Source organism: Malurus melanocephalus, unplaced genomic scaffold, assembly GCF_030028575.1.
Source record: "Malurus melanocephalus ecotype Western Australia unplaced genomic scaffold, MMel_1.1 scaffold_44, whole genome shotgun sequence".
NCBI lineage: Eukaryota > Metazoa > Chordata > Aves > Passeriformes > Maluridae > Malurus > Malurus melanocephalus.
The window spans coordinates 1,220,729-1,245,024 of record NW_026623276.1 but is presented as its reverse complement, the minus strand read 5'-3'; the positions used below and the strand labels follow the sequence as shown (position 1 = coordinate 1,245,024).

At 40.5% G+C, this 24,296-nt stretch overlaps 1 protein-coding gene across 2 annotated transcripts in view; it reads right to left on the bottom strand.

Moving 5' to 3' along the window:
- Positions 1-24,296, bottom strand: part of MYOM1 (myomesin 1) — a 69,627-nt gene that overhangs the window by 5,030 nt on the left and 40,301 nt on the right. For both annotated transcript variants that reach the window (XM_057364900.1, XM_057364901.1), the window contains 16 exons: positions 23,334-23,448; positions 19,015-19,171; positions 18,076-18,182; positions 17,913-17,957; positions 14,212-14,348; positions 13,223-13,367; positions 12,551-12,610; positions 12,222-12,289; positions 11,508-11,621; positions 10,857-10,944; positions 10,135-10,173; positions 9,936-10,041; positions 8,006-8,169; positions 6,390-6,426; positions 6,053-6,075; positions 4,417-4,472 (listed from right to left, as the gene is read on the bottom strand). In XM_057364900.1, coding sequence (XP_057220883.1) covers positions 4,417-4,472; positions 6,053-6,075; positions 6,390-6,426; positions 8,006-8,169; positions 9,936-10,041; positions 10,135-10,173; positions 10,857-10,944; positions 11,508-11,621; positions 12,222-12,289; positions 12,551-12,610; positions 13,223-13,367; positions 14,212-14,348; positions 17,913-17,957; positions 18,076-18,182; positions 19,015-19,171; positions 23,334-23,448 — 1,461 coding nt within the window. The remainder of the gene's footprint in view (positions 1-4,416; positions 4,473-6,052; positions 6,076-6,389; positions 6,427-8,005; positions 8,170-9,935; positions 10,042-10,134; positions 10,174-10,856; positions 10,945-11,507; positions 11,622-12,221; positions 12,290-12,550; positions 12,611-13,222; positions 13,368-14,211; positions 14,349-17,912; positions 17,958-18,075; positions 18,183-19,014; positions 19,172-23,333; positions 23,449-24,296) is intronic.

Below are 24,296 nucleotides of genomic sequence, written 5' to 3'. Positions count from 1 at the left end.
TTATCTACATTTGTGTGTTAGACCTGAAATGAGAATTTAATGAACTGTCAGATGTTTTTGCTCATGTTAAGCTCAGTCTCTCTTTCTCTCTCCCTCTCTCTAAATATATATATCCCATAAGTAAAGAAAGTGTGCCTGCTTTTTWAAATAACTAACAACAAAGTGGCCCCGGAATATTTTGTTTAATTTAGGATCCTTTTAAACTATGCCCTGACAGCTCTTCTAACAGACTTGAAGTGTTTATGCACCCCTGTACAACCATTTTTAACTGAAATCAATACATGCTTTACTCCTTTGTGTTCATGAAAATATTTCCCTTTGATGTTAGCACTGTTCCTAAGAACTGAATTCAGTCCCATCAGACTATAGGAATTATCTTCACTGTTAGAGAATTGGATGTTGGAGAAATCACTGGCATCTTCTACCTTCAGTGAGCTGGCAAGTCTCTTGGGCATACTATGTATAGGCCTCTTTTTTTTTCTTGTCAGTTAAGAAATTCATTTTTGGGAGATATAGATGACCCCCACCTTCAGTCACAGTGCTATGCCAATCTCCTTTAAAATGTTTGCAGAAGTGAGTATCAGAGTGTCAAATGTGAAAAAAGTTCCCATGATAGTTCAGTGGTAAATAGGCCTTTCTCTGGAGCTTTATTTATCTGTAAGAATTGGATAGTACACTGCTCTAATTTTACAATGCTATTCAAAGGGGAATCTAACTGGACTGGAAATTGAAAAGAAATTTCTTTACTGCAAAGAAAATAGTCTTCTGTGGTTTCTTAGGAATAGATTGATAAATAAGGAACAGACAAGCTTTCACTGGACTGGAATCAAGTAACTCTTCCATTTTGTTTAAAGACTTTCTAAAAATGTGTCAAAAATAAGGGCAACTGAAGAGCACTCACATTGTCAGCTCTATAGGCTGTCAAGACAAATATCCACAGTGAGAAATCTATTTAACTGGCTGCCTTCCCTTCAGCTCACTGCTTCTTWTCTGGTAGTGTGATAGTGAAAGATGGGACAGAAGACAGATGCCTGGAAGGCTGTTGAAATGTGRGGATAGATAAACTGATACCTCTAAAATGGAAAGGTTTTTATATTTCTGAGAACAAAATAAAAATCAAATCAATCCCACATGCCAAATCTAAGGACAGAAATGAGAACATTCAGCACACATAATTCTTGATATGGAAGGAGGAACATATTCCAAGTGAGAGGTGGTTATGGCACGGTGGAAATGGCCTCTATCTGATTTCCTGCAGCACCTACAGCTGGTGACCACGTGGGACTGTTGACTCCCTTCTCTTGTAGCCCACTGTTGTGAATGTGGTTTTGATTGCCCTATCAGTCCATCTTTCTGAAAAACAAGTGGGAAACGTGGTTTTACAGTTCCCTGTTTTCCTTATCGCTCTGGACACAAACATGCTCTCAGCCTTAGCCAGACAATGAATATGGACCCCTTCAGGTGCTCGGTATTTCTTTATTGTCTTCTGATTCTCAGTCAAGCAGGAGATCTGCACCAAGTGGCCCCAGCTCCACTCCACCACAGTGCTGATGAGCTGATATCCATGTCCATTAGTGGCATCATTCAAAGCATGGGCTTTTAAAGTGGTGTCACACTCCATAATTCAAAGAGATTCAAGCAGCAGTGATGATTCCTTTCTTTCACTAAACCATTCCTTAAAATAGCTACATTTTCCTTAACCTTCCCATCASTAGCTCCTGCTTGACATCAGTGATTCTCTTGATGTTCCCAACTCTTTCTATTTATTCTCCAGCTACCAATGTGTCTTATAATTAACTATGTAGATGATGGATGTCTTTGGTTTTCTGGAAGGTAAGGCAGAGAGGTAGGCAAGGAGAAGTGATTGTTCATTGTGACCTCACCTATCTGTTTCAGATTTTCTCTTCTCATATATATATTTATTGCTCACTGAAACCCTTGATTATAATCCTGTGTTCAACTTGAAATCCTCATTATGATACAAAAAGTGTGCACTGTGCTTGTGAACCCAGGACTATGCGGAGTGTCCATTTGGAACAACCAGCAGCTGCAAATTCAAACCCTTTGTGTCCTCACTGTCTCTTCTGCCTTTGACTGCAGATTATCAAGCGTAGGGTAGCCAGATGGCAGAGAGAAATGTGTCATTGTATTTCAAGCATTGCCATTCCTCTTTCATAGCAGCACAGAGTCACAGTCATGGATGGTGGTGGATAGTGGGTTGAAGCAGTTCGGTCAGGGAAATGTGCTCCTTCTTCCAGCCCTATGTGTGAGGATCTACACTCCTGGCAGAAGGGTGGAGTAGTGAATTGGTGGGAAGGATTCTACATGTTGCTTCTATGTCTGAAAGTACCTGTCAGAACCGTAAACCTCTTCTTTCAAAAATAAAGTCCACTTACTCATTTACCGGCCTTCATTGAAGCAGCCACTTAGGTGAAGTTGGCCAGCTGGACACAAAACTTATGCTAGCATTCTCTGTCAGGTCAGATTGCCCCCTAATGTGAGCTGACACTTAGCCTTTTCCAATTACACCACACTGCTGAGGAGCATTTATGTCTGTCAGTGGAAGCCTCTTAGGCCATCTGGAATGCTATTTGATTAACATTCAGTAAACACTGGCTCATTTGCTCTCACCTGTACCCTTCAGCTCACATGGAAAAAGCTAATAAATAGCCCCACAGTCACAATGTTAAGTTTAAATTTGAGGTATGCATATGCTTGGAAGTCCACTCTTGGGATACCAATCTGTTCATAGAAGTCTGAGGTTGTGGTGGAATATTCACAATCAAAGCTTGCAACTGCCAGACCTCTGCTACCTCATTTGCTGTTTTACAAAATCCTCAGTGATTGTGCAATTTGCATGAGTTACAAAACAGAGAATTGCATTCCCCTCTTTCCAGCATATATGCAAATAGACAGATGAGCTAACACCACCCAAACAAACTCTGTTTTCCCTGATCACTCTCTGTCCTACTCAAAGTGCTTCTCTACTGAATCAAGAAACATAAGGTCAAGGATATTGGTCTCGAGTTCTGGGAGTATTTCAGTCATTTATTCAAAAGTTACGAATGTCCTTGCTGTCAAGGACAACGTGTCTGGCTAAGATTTTGCAACTCATTTTTTACAAACTCTTTTTATAAACACTACACATTTTGCTTYAGTGAACTCATGCATGAGTTCATATCAACTCTCTTTTGGCTGAAAGCTTAAAACTGTTTAATAGTTTATACTCCAGTTTACACCCTGCCAAAGCATTATGAGAATCACACCTCCAAGCACTGATTAGCTGAGAATCTGCAAATTCATTCTGTTCCTTTGAGTSTTCTATCTACAGTTACAATGCTCACACAAGTCCTTCCTACTTTACAGCATTTCTCAAACTGCTGAATCTGTTCAAGAATTTTATTTTGTAATGTCAGCATACTTGATTTTCCTAGGACTGCTGCAGTCTACTATCTGTTAACTATATCTCACATTGTTAAGCCTTTCAGAACAAGACTTTAGATTCTTAACACTTCTGCTGAGCTTATAATCAAATTCTTTTAACCCACTTGACCTACTGCCAGATAAAGCCAGAAATACCAGGAAGCTGCCTTACTGTAGTTGTCACATTACAAGTTTTCAGTGACATTCACATGCCCTGTTTCACTGTTCACACTCATTGTGAAGAGAAACTGGCTCATGAGCAGCAGGAAGTAAAGAGACAGCACTTCTTGGTCTCAGTACTATTAAACAGCAAGTTGTAGAAGCAGTGTTCTGGGAAAAGATTGTGAGATTGAGRACTGACTTTCTGGGTCATCTGTTCAGTGCTCAATCATCGATGTTCCTCTGGGAGTGCCTTACAATAATCTTTCAGCTAAACTATCCTGATATAGTCCAGTATAACACCAGTGACTTATTTTGACTTCCTTCTCCTTTACTCTGATGAAATAGAGAAGTTTTTCTGCTAGTGTCTGGATGACAATTGAGTTATTGTGGTTTACTACTTTTACACCATTTAAAAGCCAACCTCTACTTGTGTAACTACCATGCCAYATTGCAAGAAAGTTAACTGCAAAAGGAGTAGAAKGACTGGCTACTMTGTAAAAAAAATTAAACTTCCCTGMTGCCCTATTACAAAAAGAATCTGTGAAACCTGTGCATGAATTTTTAAAGGGCTSGTTATATAAGGAGTTTTAGTCCCAACTCACATTGTCATCTCACTTTTATCTAATTCTGAAGAAAAGACACTGCCCTGAATACATAAACCCATCTGTGCAAGTCCGTTGAATTATGTACAGAAAGCAGGGGATGAATAAATAATGTAGCAGATTTTAAAGATGGCATCCTTAAAAAAAAAAAAAGGTGAATGTTTGCCCATCACCAAAAGGCATTCAAGCTGTTGGGGTGTTGTGTAAAGCTTCAGTTGATTTACTGTACCTTGCCCTCCTGGATAGTGACAACATCGGGCAAACCTCCAAGTACCCGTGCACGATCTGGAAATAAAGAAGAGACATTTTCTTTAGTGTCTCAGAATCAACTGTGTGCTGGGTTCTTTTTCTCTTCTAGTCCTTTCCTTTTGTCTTATTTATGTACAACTCATCTCTGATATGTGTGCTAGCAGGGAACTATCCAGCATTTTTAGCACACCATTTGGRCTTTAAAAATGTTGAATTCACAGCAAAAGATGTGTTAATAGCTGATGTCAATCACTTCCAGAGAGGAATTAAAGTACATGTGCTGTGTCCTGCAGATTTTGACATCAATTCAGTTTTAATTCTGAGTGCACAAAAAAGGTTTACATTTTTGAGATCTGGTGCTCAAATTTTTTACTGCAGTAAACTAAAAGCGTTTGGTGTCCAAAGGGAAATGAATGACACCTGGTAAAGTGWTGGAGATTGGCTTTTAATCTAAACCCCGAGACAGATTTCCTTTTTAGTGACAGCAATTAAATTCCACCATTTGTGTGTATCTCTGTGTAAATGAGACCGATACCTGACTGATCTAGTTTTAAACTCAGAATGCCATAGAAATCTTAGACAAATACAAATGAGCCTATCACATGCAGGCTGCAGTGCGCTTATCCTGGAATATGGATTCTGTTCCTTACRTCTGGGTGGAGCCTGGCAGAGGAAGGAAATGACTGTACAGAATGTTCTCTTCMGATGTGTTCTGTAGAAGATGTGCTCTGGAGCACAGAGATAACAGCCTCAGGAGACCAAGGAAGGGACTGTGTTATGTCAGTTAACATTCCAGCTCCTCATGGATAGATAGTCCACGGTCAGGAATTAAAGGTYGGGGCAATCACTGACCCCTTTGCGCTGTCTCAGCCAGAATGTGCAGGGGTTACTGTTCAAATCCAACTCCTCCTGTACTTTGCTACACATTTTTCTCAAATAATTTTTCAAATGCCAGTTCTRCCCTCATATTTATATAGGCCTGAAAGTCATTTGCAGTGGAACAATTCATTTTCTATGGCTTCTTCTGTAAATAGGGAGGATAATGAGTTTAATAATTCAAGTTGAAGTCTAATAACAGATTAGTTATTATTATTACAGATTATTAAATAGTTAATACATACTTCTGTTTTAGTGCTCTGTTGGGATTGACATACAGGCAAAAGAAGGAGATCCTAAGCAATTCAAAAGCTACTGCTGCTTTCTTACCCATTTCTGGAAATAAGGCAGTCATTTGACATTTTAGAGCATTCAAAACTAGCCAAATTATTTCCTCCATCTTTGAAAACAAAGAGACTTTTGTGCAGAGAACATGCATATGAGAAACCCCAGCAGTAAAGTTAATTTTTAGAGAAGGCTAACTGGTATTGAGAAAAGGAGCTTAGCAAAACAAACCTAACCCAAAAGTATAATGTGATTAGCTGCAAAGTGCACCAATGTTAAATCACCAAAGGGTCACTTACTTCTCATTGGTATAAGGACAAACTTGTTTTAGGAYGAGCACATGCATATGCACATGTTTACATGCCCTCCCTTTCCCAACACACAGCCTTCCTGGAGAGGAAGAAAATCCTCACAAACAGTTTATTGCAACCATTGTCAAACAAGGCCCCACTTACTTTTCTCTGCAATCGCAGCTTGCCTGGAGTTGAAAGAAACAAAGGGAAAGTCCATTTCAGTTAAGGTTTACTCAGAGTGATTGAAAAATATATTATCTTTTTAACAGCCTTTAATCCATTAAGGAAAATCCCTCTCATTGCTTGGCAATACTGCTTTTTCTTTGCTACCTGACTGTTACATAAGAGTTGCACCGAAGAAGTCACATGCAAAACTCCTACGGGCTTCTGTATGACTAGGACTTSTTTCATAAGATAGAGTTATCTCCAGCACAAAATAAACAAATACTGTTATTATTTTATGGCTGCAATTACCATATTTAGACGGCATAATACTTACTTTAATCTCTGGAACTCAGCAAAGGCTTCGTCAAATGCTTTATAAAGAGGAAAAAAGTAGGTTTACATATAAATCATCACATGAGTTTAAAATTAAAATGAATAAACAAATTTTAAATGTAGACATCATTAAAAAATATTAATGGTTGCATGCATGTATGTTGTACAAACTCTAAAATGCTGAATGATTCAAGTGATAAAGGTCATATGGTACATGGCATCTATCATATATCCATACGAATGTATAAACACAGTTTTTTTCTTCCAGAAGTCAGGATTTAAGACTGACTCCTAGAAGGAGAGAACAGGAAAGTAGTAGGCTGAAGTAATTTCACAAAATAGAGGAAGAAATGTCCAATACATCAGCTAAATGATAGATTATATCTGTGACCTCCCAAACTTTTTATATTACACATCCCTATCTAAAATTTTTTTTGAGCATGCACTCCCAATATCTGTGTATTTATTTACAGATATTGTGGATGTACTTGTGAAGTTCTTGTATTTTTTTCCTGCATGCCAGCGATGCACGCTGGGTCATCYTGCACACATCTACTTCAGAGACTACTGGTTTGTGGAATACAAAATACAAAAGGTGTTTTTTATGTCTGATTGAAGCACTACACTGATGGCTACGAGCAAACCAAACAGCAAATTGGTGTCTCCTTTGAAAATTTCAGGTAAGCTGCCATCATGGGGGAGGTCAACCTCTCCTGCTTGAAAGGGAAGAAGAAATGTCTTTTCCGAGCAAGAGGAGATAGAGTACAGAAGGAACAGCGTGGAGATGATTAAAATGTTATCACCCTTACACAGAGCTTGCAGACAAAAAGTGAAGCTTTTAGGGATCGAATATCTGGGAATGGAGAGAGCACTTTGGAAGGAGTTAATCTATTCTCTAGGATATGAGAGATCTCTGAGAGTAAAAGCTTCCAACGGTCAATGCAAATTTTTCCCCTAACATTCCTTTCTCATGTTAACAAAAGGTCTTGGCATCTCTGAAGAATAAGGAGTTTTATTACACCCATCAAAGAAATAMAGTAGGAAAGTATGTGAAAAAACTTGTCCCTCACTTCCTCCTTAAAMTATTCATTGGAAGAGAGACACACAGAAGGCATTCAGTGTTACAACTCGTATTTAAAACTCACARTCAATGCCAGCAACACAAGGGATTTTGTAAAATAGCTCAGAAACTGGGCTGGCATCTCAGTAGGCAAACTGTAAGTGGGTATTTGAAATAGGAAAAAGCTGTTTGTATTTTGTGACCTGAGAGCACAGGCTGGGGAGAACAAGTGGCATGGGGTGGGGAGAAGAAATCACAGAATCACAGAGGAAGTTGACTTGGAAGAGACCCACAAGGATCATCAAATCCAACTCCTGATCCTGCACAGCACCATCCCCAAGAGTTACATTGTGTGCCCAAGGATTTGTTGTCCAAAAATGATTCTTAACTCTGTTAGGCTTGGTTGATGCAGTCCCTACACCAAATGCCAGACTGGTGGGTGCACACACAGACCCCAAACAGTGACAGGTCTGTAGCAAGACCCTGCTGTAGATGCTCCTACCCTACAACAGTGCAGTGCCCACAYAGCAGTGATGTTAGCAGAGGGAATGGCCTACCTTGTCCAGAAAGATCCACTGTCTTTTTGTGTGTTTCACTGCCATCAAAGAGTTCCATTATRTATCTGCCTTTGTCCTGTGGAGTTGGCTCATTGATCTGCAACCAGATCTGCTCCCCGGTGACACCAGTCCTCATTCGGTCTGTGAACTTAATCTGGGTATCACTGAAAAGTACAAAAGAGTTGTTACCATTTTGTTTTACTGCAGTATAGAAAGAGTTTGCTCACGTTGAGTCACAGAGCACATCTGGAGTTTCTAGATGATTTCCAAGATGCTATGGTATGCCACCATAATCTGAAACTTTTGAAGTCAAATCCTTGCTAGAATTGTGAGCCAACTGGGCAGAATTGGTGCAACAGTCTTTCCCTGTCCATTTGTCCTCAGAGCTTGCACAAAAATTATGCATCTCAATCTATAACCTGAGCCACAAAAAAGCTTGCAAGTCTAAAACCTGACCTCTGAAGGGTAGCCCAGGCATCCCCAACTGTTGCTGTTCTCTTTTTAGCATAGGTTTAGCTCTGCTTGGGCAAGACAAAACCATACAGGTCCATATGTACAAAAAACTCCACTTTTGTCACAAATGGTGTTTGCCCACCTGGGATGTTTTCTGATGCTCTTCTGTTTGGCATTTATTTGAACACACTTTGATATAAATATATCTTCTTCCATAAAAAGCAACCTAAAACCCACCATTTTTAGCTTCCTAGCTAAGCAGTTAATTTCCCTTGATGATGCAAAGGATATTTGTCAAACAAGATACTCATTTCCTTGTTATCTTTAAACTGATAACTTTGAATGCACTGGAGGGAAAAAAACTATTTTTTTRTAGATTAATTTGGCATGCTTCAAGATAAAACAAGTTTCTAAAAATRAAATGGAGAAAAGATAGAAGAAAGGAGAAAGGGGGAAAAACCCTGGAATACTTCATATGTGCTTACACTGATTTGAAATACTTAGGACTTTTGATGATACCAGCTCAAAATGGGTGCCAAGGAACAAGAAGGCCTCAGAGTGCTTTCATTTCTCTGACAGGGTGCTGGTYAACATCAGTGTCAATAATTACAGCAAGCTTGGTACAGCACATCCTGRGTATTCTGTGCCTCATTTACATGAGTTTCATTGAGAGATCAGCAATTCAGATTCCRTCATAGAGACTAACTACTACCATGTCTACAGGAAGTGAAACAGCAAGAATAGTAGTAATAGATTTGAAATTATCTAAATTGTTTACTTCTCTTGTTTGCTTCTCTGGGTTTTCCAGCGCAAACCGTGCTGGCTGAGARCTCAAAGCTCTCTCGTGGATTTGGATGTGCAACTCCTGTTAATTTTATGGGGAGCTGGGCATTCAAATTCTTTTTTAAAATCTCAGTCCTTCTGTCTGTGTTGGTTAGGTTTGTAGTGTTTGCAGGAGGGACTGTCTGGATTTCATTGCCCCGGGCACATGCTGGAGTTTGCTTTGCCTGCTAAAAATGAAGCCATGCGTTAAGGGGATACTCCTGCTTGTCCCAGTTCCACTGAGCTGTGGCTTCTGGACAAGCAGACCTCCAGGGAGGGTATCTCTGCACCCACGGTGCTGGCTGCTTTTGAAGCTTGATGGCCTCACAGGTTATATTTGCATCACTCCTTAAAACAGAGTGAGGGAGAGATGCAGCCCCCACTGGGGAGGTGACAGGTTCCTGAAGCTGCACCATCCTGCTGGCATCCTGTGGCATGGGACTGTTTGACGAGAGAAATGACAGSAGCGCCTGGAACCGCCACACCTGGCTCTCCTTCTGATTTCATGTGAACGGAATTGATTGAAACAAACTCATGAGATAAGGACCCGTGAGAGATGAGAAGAAACCTGGGCCCTTCTCTCTCACATATCCAGGTTCTTTCTGAATCTGTAAATCCAAAATGGCACTGTTTTGCAAAGCTCTTRTGTACTTACTTGTGCACCCAGCCTACTCTCAAATCTTCCACGTAATAAGTGACATAGGAGTACAGYCTGATACCCTCAGCTGTGCTCTGGATTTTCAGGTCTGTTGCAGATAAAGCTGAAAGAAGAGCACATGGTTTTATGCAGCCATACAGCCATTCACTGACTGCCACAATGAGTCATTCATTCGAAAAAAGRATTAAGTGCTTACCAATCCTTCTGCATACTTCATTCATCAGATCTGCAAAAGCTGTGGAAATAAAACCCAGAGACTAAGACTCAGTGTCTGCAGTTCAAGCACAGTCAATAGTACGACAAGTACTGGCTCTGAAATATTCTCCCCAAAAGGTTTGGAAAAGCAATCTTGGAAAAAGCTACCTTTTAAAGCGTATTAGATATCTGAGTAATGCAGCCTGATATGTCATAATTTCCAGACTTTAGTGAAGTGTAGCCTTGATAAATGCTGCTGCAGCTGAACAAAACTTTTTTTTTTTTTTTTGTAAATAACACTATTCAGCTGGAATGCTAACCCGTCTACATACAGTCTAATGGATGGGAGTGAAATGTTTAAAATATAGTAATCACAATAAATGGAAAGGCCCCAAGTAATTGGTAAAAAAATAATAAAAATATTTTAAAATTATCTGTATTATTTTTTCTATACTTGTAGGCTTATTGATGGCCCCCTGAGGAAATCTGTTCTCATTTTGCTTAGCGTTAGCCATTGTATGCTCCCAAAATTATACAGAGCCCAGATGCAATAAGCTGTATTCAAATGTTATTTGAACTGAAAAATCTCAGTTTTTCTAATCAGATGATCTTGTATACACGAGGARCAGAGCCACAGGAAGGCAGCATGAGCAGATGTCTTATTACTCTGAACCCCCTTTGGTCAGGCTATCCACCAGAGTGGCTGACAGCATGCAGACTGACCTGTGTCCTTCAGCTTTAGCTCACTGGAGTCCTTTCCTCTGTCATCCTTCAGTATGACCTCGTATGTGCCAGCATCTTTCTTAGAAAACTGCAATATTGTAACAATAAAAACTGCTTTCAGAATAGGTACTGTAGAAAAATCCAGATTTTTCTTCTGAACCCAGCTGATATCCCATCCCTGTCCCCAGGGAGGTACCCGATGCCTGGGGCTGYCCTGGTGCCCCCCAACTGCCCTGCTCCTGGCTGGGGTGGTGGGAAGGGCTTTGGAAGGGCATCCTGGATCTTGTCCCATGCCACATCTGCTGGATGGACCAGACCCCTCTGGTGACTGAAACTCTGGTGACTCTGAAAGCCTGAGTGACAAGCACTTTCCAAATGCTATTCAAAAAGGAAATTTGGTCTCAATCTGTTGYTAAATTGACATGCAGAGGAAGTGACAAGCTTATTATCTCTTCTGTCATCATTTCCTGAAAATCCGAASAAGCAGTTACAGACAGACATTTGCTAAAACACAGACGCCTTGTGAGCTTTTCCATTTTTAAAACCCACTTCCTTTTTAAAGTGCTCTGCTGGAGTACAGATTAGATCATATAATTCATCTGAGTTCATAACACTAATTTCAGCTGAGGGCTAATGAGGACAGGCACTCACCTCTGATATCAGCAGYGTACACACACCATCCTTAAAGTCATGTTCTTCATCTACCATTATCTCCCTGTCATCTTTGTACCACACAATGTGTGTTTCCTTCTTAATGTTAGCCACCTGAGATGGATGAAAACCACATTGCAATTATTCTCTTCATTTGAGCTGGGAAAGTCAGTTTTGCATGGGTTAGCTAGTTCCATGGGTTAGCTTGYTCCATGAGTTAGTTTGTTCAGGTCTCTCACAAAAGAATTTTAAATAAAGCAAGCTTTACCACTTGATTGAGTGAGTTACTGCAGGTCTCCATTTTAAACTGAGGGAGGCAAGAGGGAAAACAGCAGGGATGAAAATGAAGAGAAAAGGAACCCAAAGAAATGAGTGGCTCCTGCCCAGGGAATTTCTACTTGCAKAAACAGGTCAAAAATGAGTAATTCCCTAGATTTACAAAGACCTGTCATTCCTTTTCAGKTATCCTTCTCTGAGTGGGAGGCTGATAGACCTGAAGAAAGAAGTTCAAGCTATTTTCCCATGTATTTGGTTGCATGCAGTGAGCTGTTGCCCCAGCATGATTCACCTTCAGARGCTCTGTCACTGTCCAGCACACAGTCGGGAGTACAAAAGCAAAGGCCATGTCTTTAGTCCCTTCCCATCCTCACCATCTGGGTGGTGGTAGGGCAATGTACTCTGGACATTGTACTCAGTGTTTTCCTCGCCCCTTACCTTACATTTCAACATCACATTACACTCATCRGTAACTTCCCATCCCAGTTTATCCACGAAATGAGGACCTGTTGGAAATTACAGGTATGTTTTTAAAGGTCACATCCATGGTATTCATGATGCAAAATGAAAGACAGATGTGTTTTAATTGGCAAGAACGCCGTGATATTCTAATGTTGTTTTATTTTTCYTATTTCTTCTTCAGAATAAAGTAATCATGTAACAGAACAAAACACTTCTATTTCAAATTCAAATTAACATGTATAAATACAAACAAACTCTTAGCAGATGAACACATGTGTTATTCTTATAAATATTCATATTGTCACCTTGTTTCCTGTGCCACTCTTTTCTCTGGAAATCTGCTTCATCCCGTAGCTTCTTGAATACTAGGAATTAAAACCAGAAAGAAATACAAGATTAAACTTCATGTGTGGTTTCTAGGGCACTGAATGTCAYTGTAACAGTTTGGTCTAACTCTGTCCTTTGGACATCAGTGACAATCTRGCCATAGGATCGGGTTTTCAGTGGWCATTCCAGAATGTCAGAAGCTGATTAGGGCTAACTCAACTTTCCTAGCTGCTTACAGTCATCAGGAGTTTAATGTGTCCTGTCTGATGATGTKCAATCCCCAGTCACACAGCTCCTGCTAGGAAGGCAAATAAGCATCAGCAGAGTCAGCAGCTGCTTGAGCTCTGACAGGTGCAGCTGCTTGTTCCCGGCTGAACGGGCTTTTTATATGGGAAATTTAAATTCTGCCCGTAGAAAAGCAAACCACAACATGCTGCAATATTTTACACTTCTGTAACAATTCCCCTTCCTCCCATCATTTTAAAAATTTCAGTTCACACACATGGCCCGTCCTGTAGGAGGCAGGCAAAACTGTGACATAAAAAAATGGAACATCTAGTAGTGTTGGAAACAGTGGAAAGTGAAGATGACCACTGAGGTAACCTCTCTATAATTTTTTCTAGCCCACTGTGTAATACAGATTAACATACCATCGCCAATGAGGACAAGACTMGATTGATTGGTTGCTTTTCCATCCTGCAGCTGGAAAGTGTAAGTGCCTTCATCCTTTTCCTCAAGTTGATCCATAATCATTTCAATAAGGCCTGTCTTCTGGTCCACCTTCATTTTATATTTCTTAAGGAGTGGAAAGCAAAACAACAATTAATACATATCAGAGACAAAATATTTGTGAAATGTCATAATTGTCTCTTTAGGAGAAATTATGTTTTCTTTGTTTGGATTCCCACTTATTTGGGTTCCCATTTGTYCAGATCCCTATCCTATTCTAGATTCACTATCCCTAACACCAGCTCCAAGCATACAGCCAAATAAATAAATAAATCTGTGTATTTATTGGTGTTGTACAAGAACAACATGCCTGTCGTACAGCGAGTACTATGTTCCTTCTCATTAGAAAGATTTAGATTAGCATCTCTTCAGAATAATGATTCTTTGAGGATGGTTGTTTAATACGTCTATGTCTAGAATGTTCCATCTCTGCCTTCTCTCTGATATCAGTGTTGCAACAAAAGCATGCCGTGTCCTGTCTTTGGGAGTAACCAGTTCTTCTGCTGGAAACAACCACTTGGGAATTTTTCTATGATGTAATAAATTCCTTCAAACCACAAAGAGAGGTGAGAACCAAGCACAAGGGTATTCTACTGCCACAGCTGAAGGAGGTAGGCTGAATCTGGGCTATTGCAGTGATTCCTTGAACACCACAGTTAACAGAACACRTAGTACTCACAAGGCAGCAGGAAGGCATTTAATTTCCCTTTGTAAAATGCATCCAGTAGAATTCATCTGGAGCTGAGAGCTAAGGACAAAATCTTTCTAATTATGCTTTCCATGACATATGTATTTCTCATGAAAATGTATCAGAGTGGAGCACTGGTTGGAAGTATATTGAAAATAGAGACACTAATCCTTATTGATACTCATGAAAATGCAAACACRTGTAAGCAGTGAAAAGCCTTACCTCTCCATTGAAAATCTCCTTATCATTGAACACAAAGTTGGCCTTTGCATTGCCAGACAGCTTTTCAGCTTGCAGCCAGAATCTCACTTCTCCTTTTTCCAAGATTTCCACTGCCAGCTCAGAGGTRAGTGGGACAGCTACAAGGAAGAAGGAAAAGAACGAGGCATATATTTTGCCTGTGCCCCAACAACTCTTGTCTTCTATAACCAGAAATCTACTTTAGTCCTTCCATACTGAAATCCTGTGTGCAAGGTAATGCTAATAACAGCTTTTCATATTGACCAAATGCCTCTTCACCCACGTGTACATAAGATTTAATCTTTKGATCCTTCAATCACAAGGTCTGTTCAAACTGAAAGTGTTCAGGATTTGAGTTGTGCTCCATTCTAATACACGGCTGTTTCAAATGTCAATTGCAAGTATCTATGCAGCATTGTGAGAGTCTGTGTGGTGCAGACCCATGTTTAATGAGTTGTCTGATAATATAACGGCAAGACAGTGAACTGACTCAGAGGGGAAAAAACCCAAACAAAACACAAAAAAAAAACAAAAAAAAAAACCAAGCACAAAACCAGGTCAGAAAGTCAGCTGCTTAGCTGCAGGTTGGGAGATTTTTGTAAAATCTGCTGAGTTGAACCTCCATCTTCAGAATTCACCAAGTATCACAACACACCGTCATTCTTCCCAGTAATTTTGTTTTCCTATGAATAATCGAAACTCCCATATATAAACCAATTCAATGTGTCAACAGGGAAATGAAAGCAAAAATCACGTGCYACACCAYAGGTAATATTAGYCTGTGTTTTTCACTTRGTTTGTTCCYGGTAGTAAGAGTCCTCAGCTTGCTWTCACTTTAACTTTTCTTTAAGGCACCATCAGCAGCAGCATTAAGCATGAGTAGTTAGACTCTGACAYTGGGGCACATTGCTCATTTTATTGACTTCCATCATGTTATCTGTCTCAGTGGATGTTCAGATTCTCAATAGAAATCATACTCTGAGGATTACGTGTGCTGCTGTGTGTGAACTCTCCCCCAGGCTCTCCTTTCTCAGCGGTGTAAAGTCTGCACTCCCTGGGTGTAGCGTGGAAGAGCTGAGRACAGCACACAAACACGTTGCAGAGCACATGATGATGCAGTCTGATGATAAAGTGTAAAGACACACCTCCCAGGGCAGGCTGGTTTCTTTAGCTCAGTGTGTGCAGAGGCTCAGCTGCAGCAGGAGAGGACTGGGATCAAAGCACTGTCTGATTTCTCTCATCTTTCTTTTTGTACCCTTCTAAATGACCGGGGTGCCTGCTGGAGCACGGCTGCCATCCCACAACACTGCCAAACTCAGGGGGTGAGGGCCCCTCAACTCTTCCTCTGCCAYGCTCACCCCTCCTCCCTCCCACACCCCACAGCCACGAGTGTGCTTTGCGTGCCTGAGTGGCACAGGCTCTGTCTCTGGTAAAAATAAASCTCCTGGGAGGTGAGGCAACAGCCRAAGGGAAACAAAGGGAATTATGGAAAAAGGCACATGCTTAACCCAAGAGGGAAAATCCTGGAGCCTGGAGGGGCAGCAGGGCAAAGACAACCCCATGGAAGTGTGTCCCAGCTCTGAGAATGGTCTGTGTGAGCCTTCCTCACCCAGCACATCACTTGGTGTGTAAGAAACAGAAGGAATCTCTTGACTTGCACAATTTCTTAAAACAAAGCAGCTGAAACGCTACAGGAAGCAAGTAGGAGTGTGAATAGACATCAGGCTGAACGGCTTTTGTCTCACTGTCAGCTCTACRGCAATTTTAAACCCCCACTTGGCTTGCCTGTTATTAACTAAGAATATCTTAGTCTAACATGGAAGAGAGAAAAGTATCTCAGCAGCTGTTTAATAAAGGGCTGAAAGGATGCAAAAGGATTTTTTTTTGGAGAAAAGTCTGATTACTCCTCAGCCCAAAGTAACTGGACAAATCTGCATTACAGTCTGCCATGAGCAAAAGTCTTATTTTAAAATATTTCCATAAGCACTAACAGCTATTTTAGGCATTTTCCAGTGGTTTTACATCCTATTTGTATGGCATCACAAATTACTGGCAGCAACTGACAGGCAGTCCTCGGGCAGTTGCTAAATTGAGGAGCTGGAAGAGTTCCTTTTTACCTCACACCAACACACTGCCATACCCATACATAGCTGGGTTCAGYAAGGCTGTTATTCAAGCAACCCATTTCCCATGGAGTTACTGGCTGCRTGTGTTTCTAAGCAGAATTCCCATTAATTGCTGCTCAAGCATACACACAGCCAATTCTCAACCTCTAGCTGTAATATATATTTTTCTTGAAGTGTGCACAGGGCCTGGAGYGRCCAAAGCAAATCAGTTTCCTCCTTAAAGATACTTTCTGCAGCGATCTCCCTTTTTGCCTGTGCCTTCTGGAAGCTCATGCACAACTCTGAGTATGCTGTTACCCAATTCAGTGCAAAAAAGAGGACACGATCTGWGTCCTGAGGAGCTTATTTTGTGACGTTAGCAGTGAGCACAAAGTGTGGAAGAGTCCTCAGAAGGGAAGGGTCAGGGCAAGTAAGGTCTCGTGACAGCAGCAAGGTTTTGCAGTGACCGACTTCCACTGTGAAAATGTAATTAGGAGAAGATAATTGGGAGGAGCAGGAGTAAACAAGGGTATGTTTGGGCTGCCATTAAGCTATCAAAGGGCAATGCAGCGTGTTGAGAAGAGTAGAGCTGATGATAAAAACATGAAGAAGGAAATGAGAAGCAGAGATGATGTAGGCAAAAAGGCAGACCATTTCTGTAGTCAGATACTGGCTGGGCTGAGAGGTGCGATGTGGGCTGAGTTGGAAGAGGTGCCAGCAGTGCATGCACTGAGCTGAAGCTTTTAAAATGCAGGCAAGAGYTTTAGCACCTTGAATGATAAAGAACAGAATATAGGGGGAGAAAATGAGACCCAGTTTAGGTCTCATCTTGTTGCGTGCATTAAGGTCTATTATGCAATCCAATCTTATTTTCCCCCCATTTATTCAAGTAACATTCCAAAGAAAATAACCAAATTGTGCTACTACCAGGATATCATAATTGTCTGTGGASCTGACAAAAATACCATCCCAGCAGTAGAAAGCATGTTCATATTTTGTCAAATGTTCCAGGAAAGAGGGAGAGAATGACTTTCAGCAGGAAAATTCTGTATGTATAGATCATTACACGCTGAATTTACTACACTTGCCAACTTTGTTAACCTTAAATTTAACTTATGCTAGCTTCTGTTGGAGTAAAATTAGAGAATCTTTTAAATTCTGGTTTTCAAATCAGTCCAGGCACGCTGAATAAGTATTAAAGCCTGTTCTGAAGAAACAAAGCCAATATGATACTGATTTTCCAGCTGTTACATAGACTTATAATATAGGCCAGTATCCTGCAGTAGCTTGGGAAGAACATCAGTAATACACAAACATACTGAAAAAGAGAGAGAGAGAGAAAAAAGGAATCTTGAATTTTTCAATACAAAGCCACTTGCACTTGAAATTACAGTAGTGACCTCCCTGCCTGATGATGGCAGGAGCTTTGTGATCATAGAATCATAGAATGGTTGGGTTGGAAGGGACCTTCAGAGGTCCAACATCCTGATATGAACAGGGACATCTTCAACTAGATCAGGCTCGTGATACCCCACTGCATGCAAAGCTCTSCCCTACAGACACGATTGATTCACTTACTCGGGAATTGGCGTTCATGGCTCAGGGCAAGCAGGCGTTTCATTTCTGCAAAAGGCATTAAAAAAATGAGGTGAGAGCATGCCTTTTGGATCTGGGAGACACAGCAGCAGGGAAAAACAGATGTGAAAGCAAACTCGGCATGCTTAGAAGGCRTCGTGTCTACCTTCCTCATCAATTGTGTAGCTTGATGAAGCTCCATCKGTGTCCGTGACAATACAAGAGTAAATTCCCAAATCATCTTCTCCAAGATCCTTAAAGGAAAGTTTTGACCTATAATGGAAAAAAAAGCATTGTGATGAAAAGATTAAGCCCATCTGAACCAAACCCCTCCTTTCCGTCTGTAACACCAGATATAAAGAGCCTTGGGTTAGCTTTTGCTCTGACTGCACAGCCAAATGCACAGCTCTGTCRTCATTGGTGACCCTGGAAGGATGCTGTACACACTGGACAACTCAGTTTCCATGTGCAAMAGCATGACTGTGGTGCTCTGCTGTGCCTTTCCATCTGGCTTCTGTCACTAGAAGAGCACAAATGCCCTTCATGGGCTGAACCTGTGCATTCACCTTGACTTCCCCTGGGAAAAGCCTGAAGAAACAGAGTAGGCTCGGAGACTGTTATGTAAGTTACTAAATCAGGCCATGGCGATGCCATCATGAGAAAGTTTTGCTTACTGCAGCAGTTCCAAAGATTACAGCTGTGTTACATGGCAAAAGCATTTTGTAAGCTGACAGATAATTTTATTCTTCGGAGATTTACAAAAATAATAATAACAACAATAACAATAACAATAACAATAATAATAATAATAATAATAATAATAATAATAATAATAATAGTAATCTGCCTTGATTGGCAGGTTATAAGGTGACAGAGCACAGATTTTCTCTCTCCTAAACATCTCTAAATTGCCTAGGGAGGAGGCCTGTCTCATTCTGTGCAAGCTCCAATTTCCAGAGCACTGGAGACCGGTGTTCTCAGGAATTAGCCTGCAAGTACCAGAGGCAGATTTAACTCTTCCTGAGGTCATACAWCAGCAGGATGGATTTCTGTGACAGCCTAGATCTCTCAGACACGAGACTATTGCTACCCYTGAGGGTCTTACTTTCCGCCTTTGGTGTCGATGTTCAGTCGAGAGTCATCCTCAATTGGTTCGTAGTTCTTGGACCAAATGAACTTAGAGTCTGGAGACATCTGATCACACTCGAAGTTCAAGGAAATKACTCCATTGTCATCTACATCAACCACCACTTCCTTGGTTCCTTAAAGARCAGAACAAGGCAATTCCAGTTTCTCAGAGAAGTCAGCAAATTCCTATAGCTATCATTCAGATGGTGGATTAARCAGATCCTTGCCATTTTCTCAGCCGGAGCACAAATTCTACACTCATTGATATCCTTGATCCTTGATTCACAAGAATCGTTCTTTTTCTCACCCAGAGGTTGAAAAGCATCATAAACCAACCGATTTGAGTGAACCTAACCATCTAAGAGATSCTTAGAGTTGTAATATTTGCTGTGAAAAAGCCTGAAGAGGATGCAAAAACCAAGCCTCTAAATCCACTAAATGTTTGAAATATTACATAGGAATATTTTCCATGGTAAGGAGTAGTTAGAGCTKTCATTATGCAGAATGAATTTCCTATTCTCTAATAAGGGAAGAGCCATACAGGGAATAATGTGCAAATGTGGCCTTAGAAGAGGTGAGGAAGAGGAAGCAGGCGAGTCACCCCAGCAGCGCACACTGGTGACTGAGGCACATTTTCRGTGACACTGGCTTCGCTCAGGGAGGTTGGTTTAATTGCTGTGCTTGGCATCCAGCCCTGCTGCCGTCTGCACCATTAATCCTGGGCCCACAAAGGGAGTGAATATTTGCAATTAGCTGCTTAAGTCACCCACCCAGTCYTGCCAGTACCTTCAGTGCTCCAGCTGGACAGGGTGACCCAGTTTGTCCTTTCAAAGGCCTTGGGGGTGAATCCCAGGTCAACAACCTGAAGGCGCCTCTATTCTGCTGCTCCCTCACACCCCAGTGGAGCTGAGGGAATTTCTTCTGGGATTTGGGCAACTCAGTGAGCTTGTCATCTGTGGCATTAAWGCTCATTTCAACAACTTGTCTGAGAATGTCAGGGAGAGCATGTGCACTGAGAGGTGCTGGAGAACATCCAGCCTTCTTTTCTGAGCAGCTCTGAGCTGGATCTCGCATCTGAATAGGGCACTCATGTCCTGTTACTTGGGCTAAGACAATTCTGGGCTGCCCAGAATACTAATGACACACTTTCTCCACCAAGTATTGTACTTTASAGACAAGAGCCTTACTCCTGACACTGAGATTAAATGCTTTATTTTCAGCATCRTTCTTAGTGGCCCTCAAGCAGACAAGAGATTTCTGTGTTTCATCGTCCTAATACTATACACATCTTTTCCAGCACTGCGAGCAGYTCCTGTCATGACAATTTGTGTACACACTGCTTTCTTCATCTTTACACTTTGCCATAAGCAATTTGTGAAAGATGAGATTAATATTCCCATTTTGGTACTGTTATGTGCCAGCCCTTACAGTAGCAAAGCACATTAAGTACCAATATGTGATAAATGAAGTCTAAGGCTTGCAAATATTTTACTTTGCAATTTTYTGTTGTAATTTAATTTATTATGTGCAGAATTCATCACGTGAAATTTCATTAGTGTTTGCTTTACTGTAGATCATTAGCACATGAATCTTTTGATGGCAGCTTATGTGATGTGGAAAGAARTACAGCCATAAGGTTAATTTGAACAATAGAATCTTTTGCATTTGTTTTAAAGCATTCTCATTATGACAAAAATGCATAGCATTTATTTCCAGAAGTGAAGACGGAATTTATCTCTAATATTTGTATGAGTAAAAGTTAAATTATTAACCACRTCTGAAGACCTCTCCACCTATCCTGCAAAACAGAGCCAAAGAAGCTGCCATAGTACTAGCAGTCCTAATTTCCCTCCTCTAGATAAGTTTGGTGGTTTCAACATGTCATCCAGTGCTTTTCTTGGAGTCATAGTAAGAAATAAAATACTTAGGTGTCATATCACATCTCCACTTATCCGAGCATTTCATTGCATTGAAAGGRAAGAAGTAAAGCAGTCATCTTTGAAACACAGGAGGTAATGGCATAATTTTAAATACARTTAGTCAGAAAAGTTGGATGGGACAGAGTTTCATCAGTTTCTGAAGTTCAGGCCCTTTTCAAGTGGCTGATGCAGGCTCATAATATAGTTTTGCTTTGTGTCAAGGTAAACAAAGAYTAAGGGCAGCAATGGGGAAGAGTTKCAGTCTGCTCTTGGATTTCTCTTGTTTCCTGTGAGATCCATGGTTGCTGAAGTGCTTTTGTCAAAAGCCAAACTTACAGCTCAAAAAAAGTGGCCTGGKTGGGTATTTGTTTACATGGTGGRTATTTTWAATTTAATTTTTGAAGATAACTGTACAAACTAAACATGGTTTTCAAAGAAAAGAAGGTGGATGCAAGGTATTGAATCACTATATTTACACATTTTTTTTGATAAAGAAAACTGGTACCCTTGATATGAATGCAGGTATTTTTGTTCAGKGTATTATTTACTTGCAACTTCTGATTAGAAATCTCAGTTGTCTTGCGATTTTACACATTTGCCAAAAGTAACATTCCAGCAGGAATGACAATATTTTATCTCCATCCAAGGTGGTAATACAGGCAGGATTYATTTGGCAGCACCAAAAGATCTGTGGTAATTTTTAAAAAATTTGAATGATCTTGACATTTTTGTGGTTTGAGTAAGAAAGGTGGAGGCTGTCTTATGAAATAATTGTTTTAAATAAGATTTTTGTATTTTCTTAATACCTTTAAGAAGCTTAGTTTGGTGGATGCTCTTTCAGCAGATTTCAGCTCTAAATATGGGTCAAGTAGATTTGTACACATCAGTAATTTTTAGTTTCCCTGGGTTGTCACTGGSCTAAATCTTGTCTTTCTGGTGATTTCTCAGATGTTATACCTATGGACCCTCCTTCTCTAATGGTGAGGTCTGCAAACAAAATGTTCTGCTCAAGTTTTCAAGAACAAATTTTTAAGTTTTTTCTCACTCACTTGCAGGGGATAGAAATAGCCCTGGTGCTTCAGCAGCTTATAGATCTGAAATTAGGATTCCTATATTTTGCAAAGATCCTGCTTCAAACCCTTCTTACTTACACATGCTTTTTGGTCTTCGTATCCCAATCTTGTACATTTTCAACTGACCATCTACTTCTTCCAGTCCCTTTTTCCCATCCCAACCTCACTAGCAGTCACTTCAGTCTCCTCACTCTGAGTTTTCCAACTCTTTTACAACCCCCAGCTTCAGACCTCCTTTTTCAGRCTTTCTTGGCTCACAGCCTCACTGAAGGCTGTAACTCAATACTTGTTAGAATTTTTGCAGCCCTGATCTTAAGGACTGGACATCTGTGAGAGTTGGGCAAGTGCTGCTGTGCAAACAGAAAATCTAAAAATGAACCTGTGGGTCAGAAACATGGAAAGGATCCCAGGGAAATGAAGTCTGCAGGGGTAGGAAGGGAGCTTGCCAGAGGACAAGAGGGYACATGGTGGATCCAGGCTGGGTTGTACCCCTGTACCTTCTTACATCATACAAATCTTTTACCAGATTTGGTTAAAATATCTGGGAATTCTTGTAGGACCCTGAACTTCTAAAGTAGTCTATAGATGAGTAAGCCACAAGTCCRTGCTTGTGTTTTCTGTCAGGGACTYGGTGACAAAAGGGTGCTGTCTCTGACCAGTCACCTATTTTACTTGTACAGTTAAATAAATCCCAGGGGGCTCCTGAAGCTCCAGGCATGGAGATGCTGCCTCTGCACTGGTTCCTGTGTTTCTTCTGGTCTTACAGACACACTGGAGCCAGACTTCAAGGGTCACTCCAACAAAGAGTTGCACTTGAGTTCCTACTGGAAGTGGTCTCTAAAGTGACTCTGTTRTGCTTTTAAAAGCTTTCTTTTAAAGACCAAGGGAAAAAAGTAGTTTCTTTTACTGTTTCCTGAGGTACATTATGTACAAAAAGAAGAACGATAAAGCATAAGCAACCAGTTTAGTACAGGAAGGGCAAAATTTACATCTGCAATATTGCTTGGTTGAACTGATTTTACTGGATCCTCTGCTTATGCACCTATCGCTAGGTACTTGCAAATCTTACAACTTTATTGTATCTTTATATTCCTGAACTTGTAGTTATGATAAGAAAATCTGTTCTGACCTGAAAATATACCAGACAAGGAATTWAAGATATGGCCCTCAACTCATATCTTGCTTCATAAAAAAGCTGGACTTGAGAGGGATCAGATTCTTGGCATGTAGCCTGCAGGTAAAYACATTGCACAAACAGGAACCTGTGTCAATATGACGACAAAGAGGAAGTATTTCTAACAAACCTGGTCGTGTTTCAGCTATGACAGCATCTGTGACATCTGATGGTTTCCCAACACCRGCCTGGTTTGTTGCCCGCACACGAAACACGTAGCTCACACCTTGAGTTAGGCCACTTATCTGGAGAATCCAAAAACACACAGATGATATGTTGAAAAACACTGATTTTAATTTCATACTTATTAAGATCAGTCTAGGTATTTGACAATTCCATTTCCTTTCTTGTTTTGTTTTTCTTTTCCAGTTCTTTTTTTTTTTYAGATTCAGCTCCAGAGTGACATGACTAATCCGTGTGACTTGCTCCTTCCTYGTGTGCGTGGTTAATGTTCAGGCAGCGTCACTGCTCTCATTGATTTCTTTGCAAAAGGAGCATTGGTTTTGGAACAGAATGTTTTTAACTCATGTACGTTGACCTTTGAAACATCATAGTCTTTTACTGCAGATAAATGCTGGCTTTGAAAAATGAAATTATCAGGGAAATAAGTGCCAGCCACACCTGTTTAGAAACAAGAGGGCATTTAATTGTACAGACTTAATTGCAGTGACTTGAGGAATTATACTGACATTTTATCACCTCTGAATACTCCTTCAAAACATATATGAAAGGATCACACTTCAAAGTGATTTGTCTTTCAAATATTCTGAAAAGCATAAAAATAGCAACTCTACTTCAGACATATCTCTAGAACTGAGATACTGATGCTCTTATTTAGAAGTCATTCCACAAAGTTATGTGCCATAATAAATGCAAAAAAACTTGGGTTTAACTTGCTGTGACATGTGAAGAGAGGATACTGAGTATTAGAAAAGYCACTAGCCACATTATCATATCTGGGTTTGTGCCATCTGTTTTCCTACAGTGTTACCCTCTGAGCCAGAAAATGCTAGGGATACTTCCTGTCACAAGAATGGTATTTGGGTTTAGCAGTGCTTTGTTGTATTTTTAGGCTTGTCAGTTTGTCTTTGGA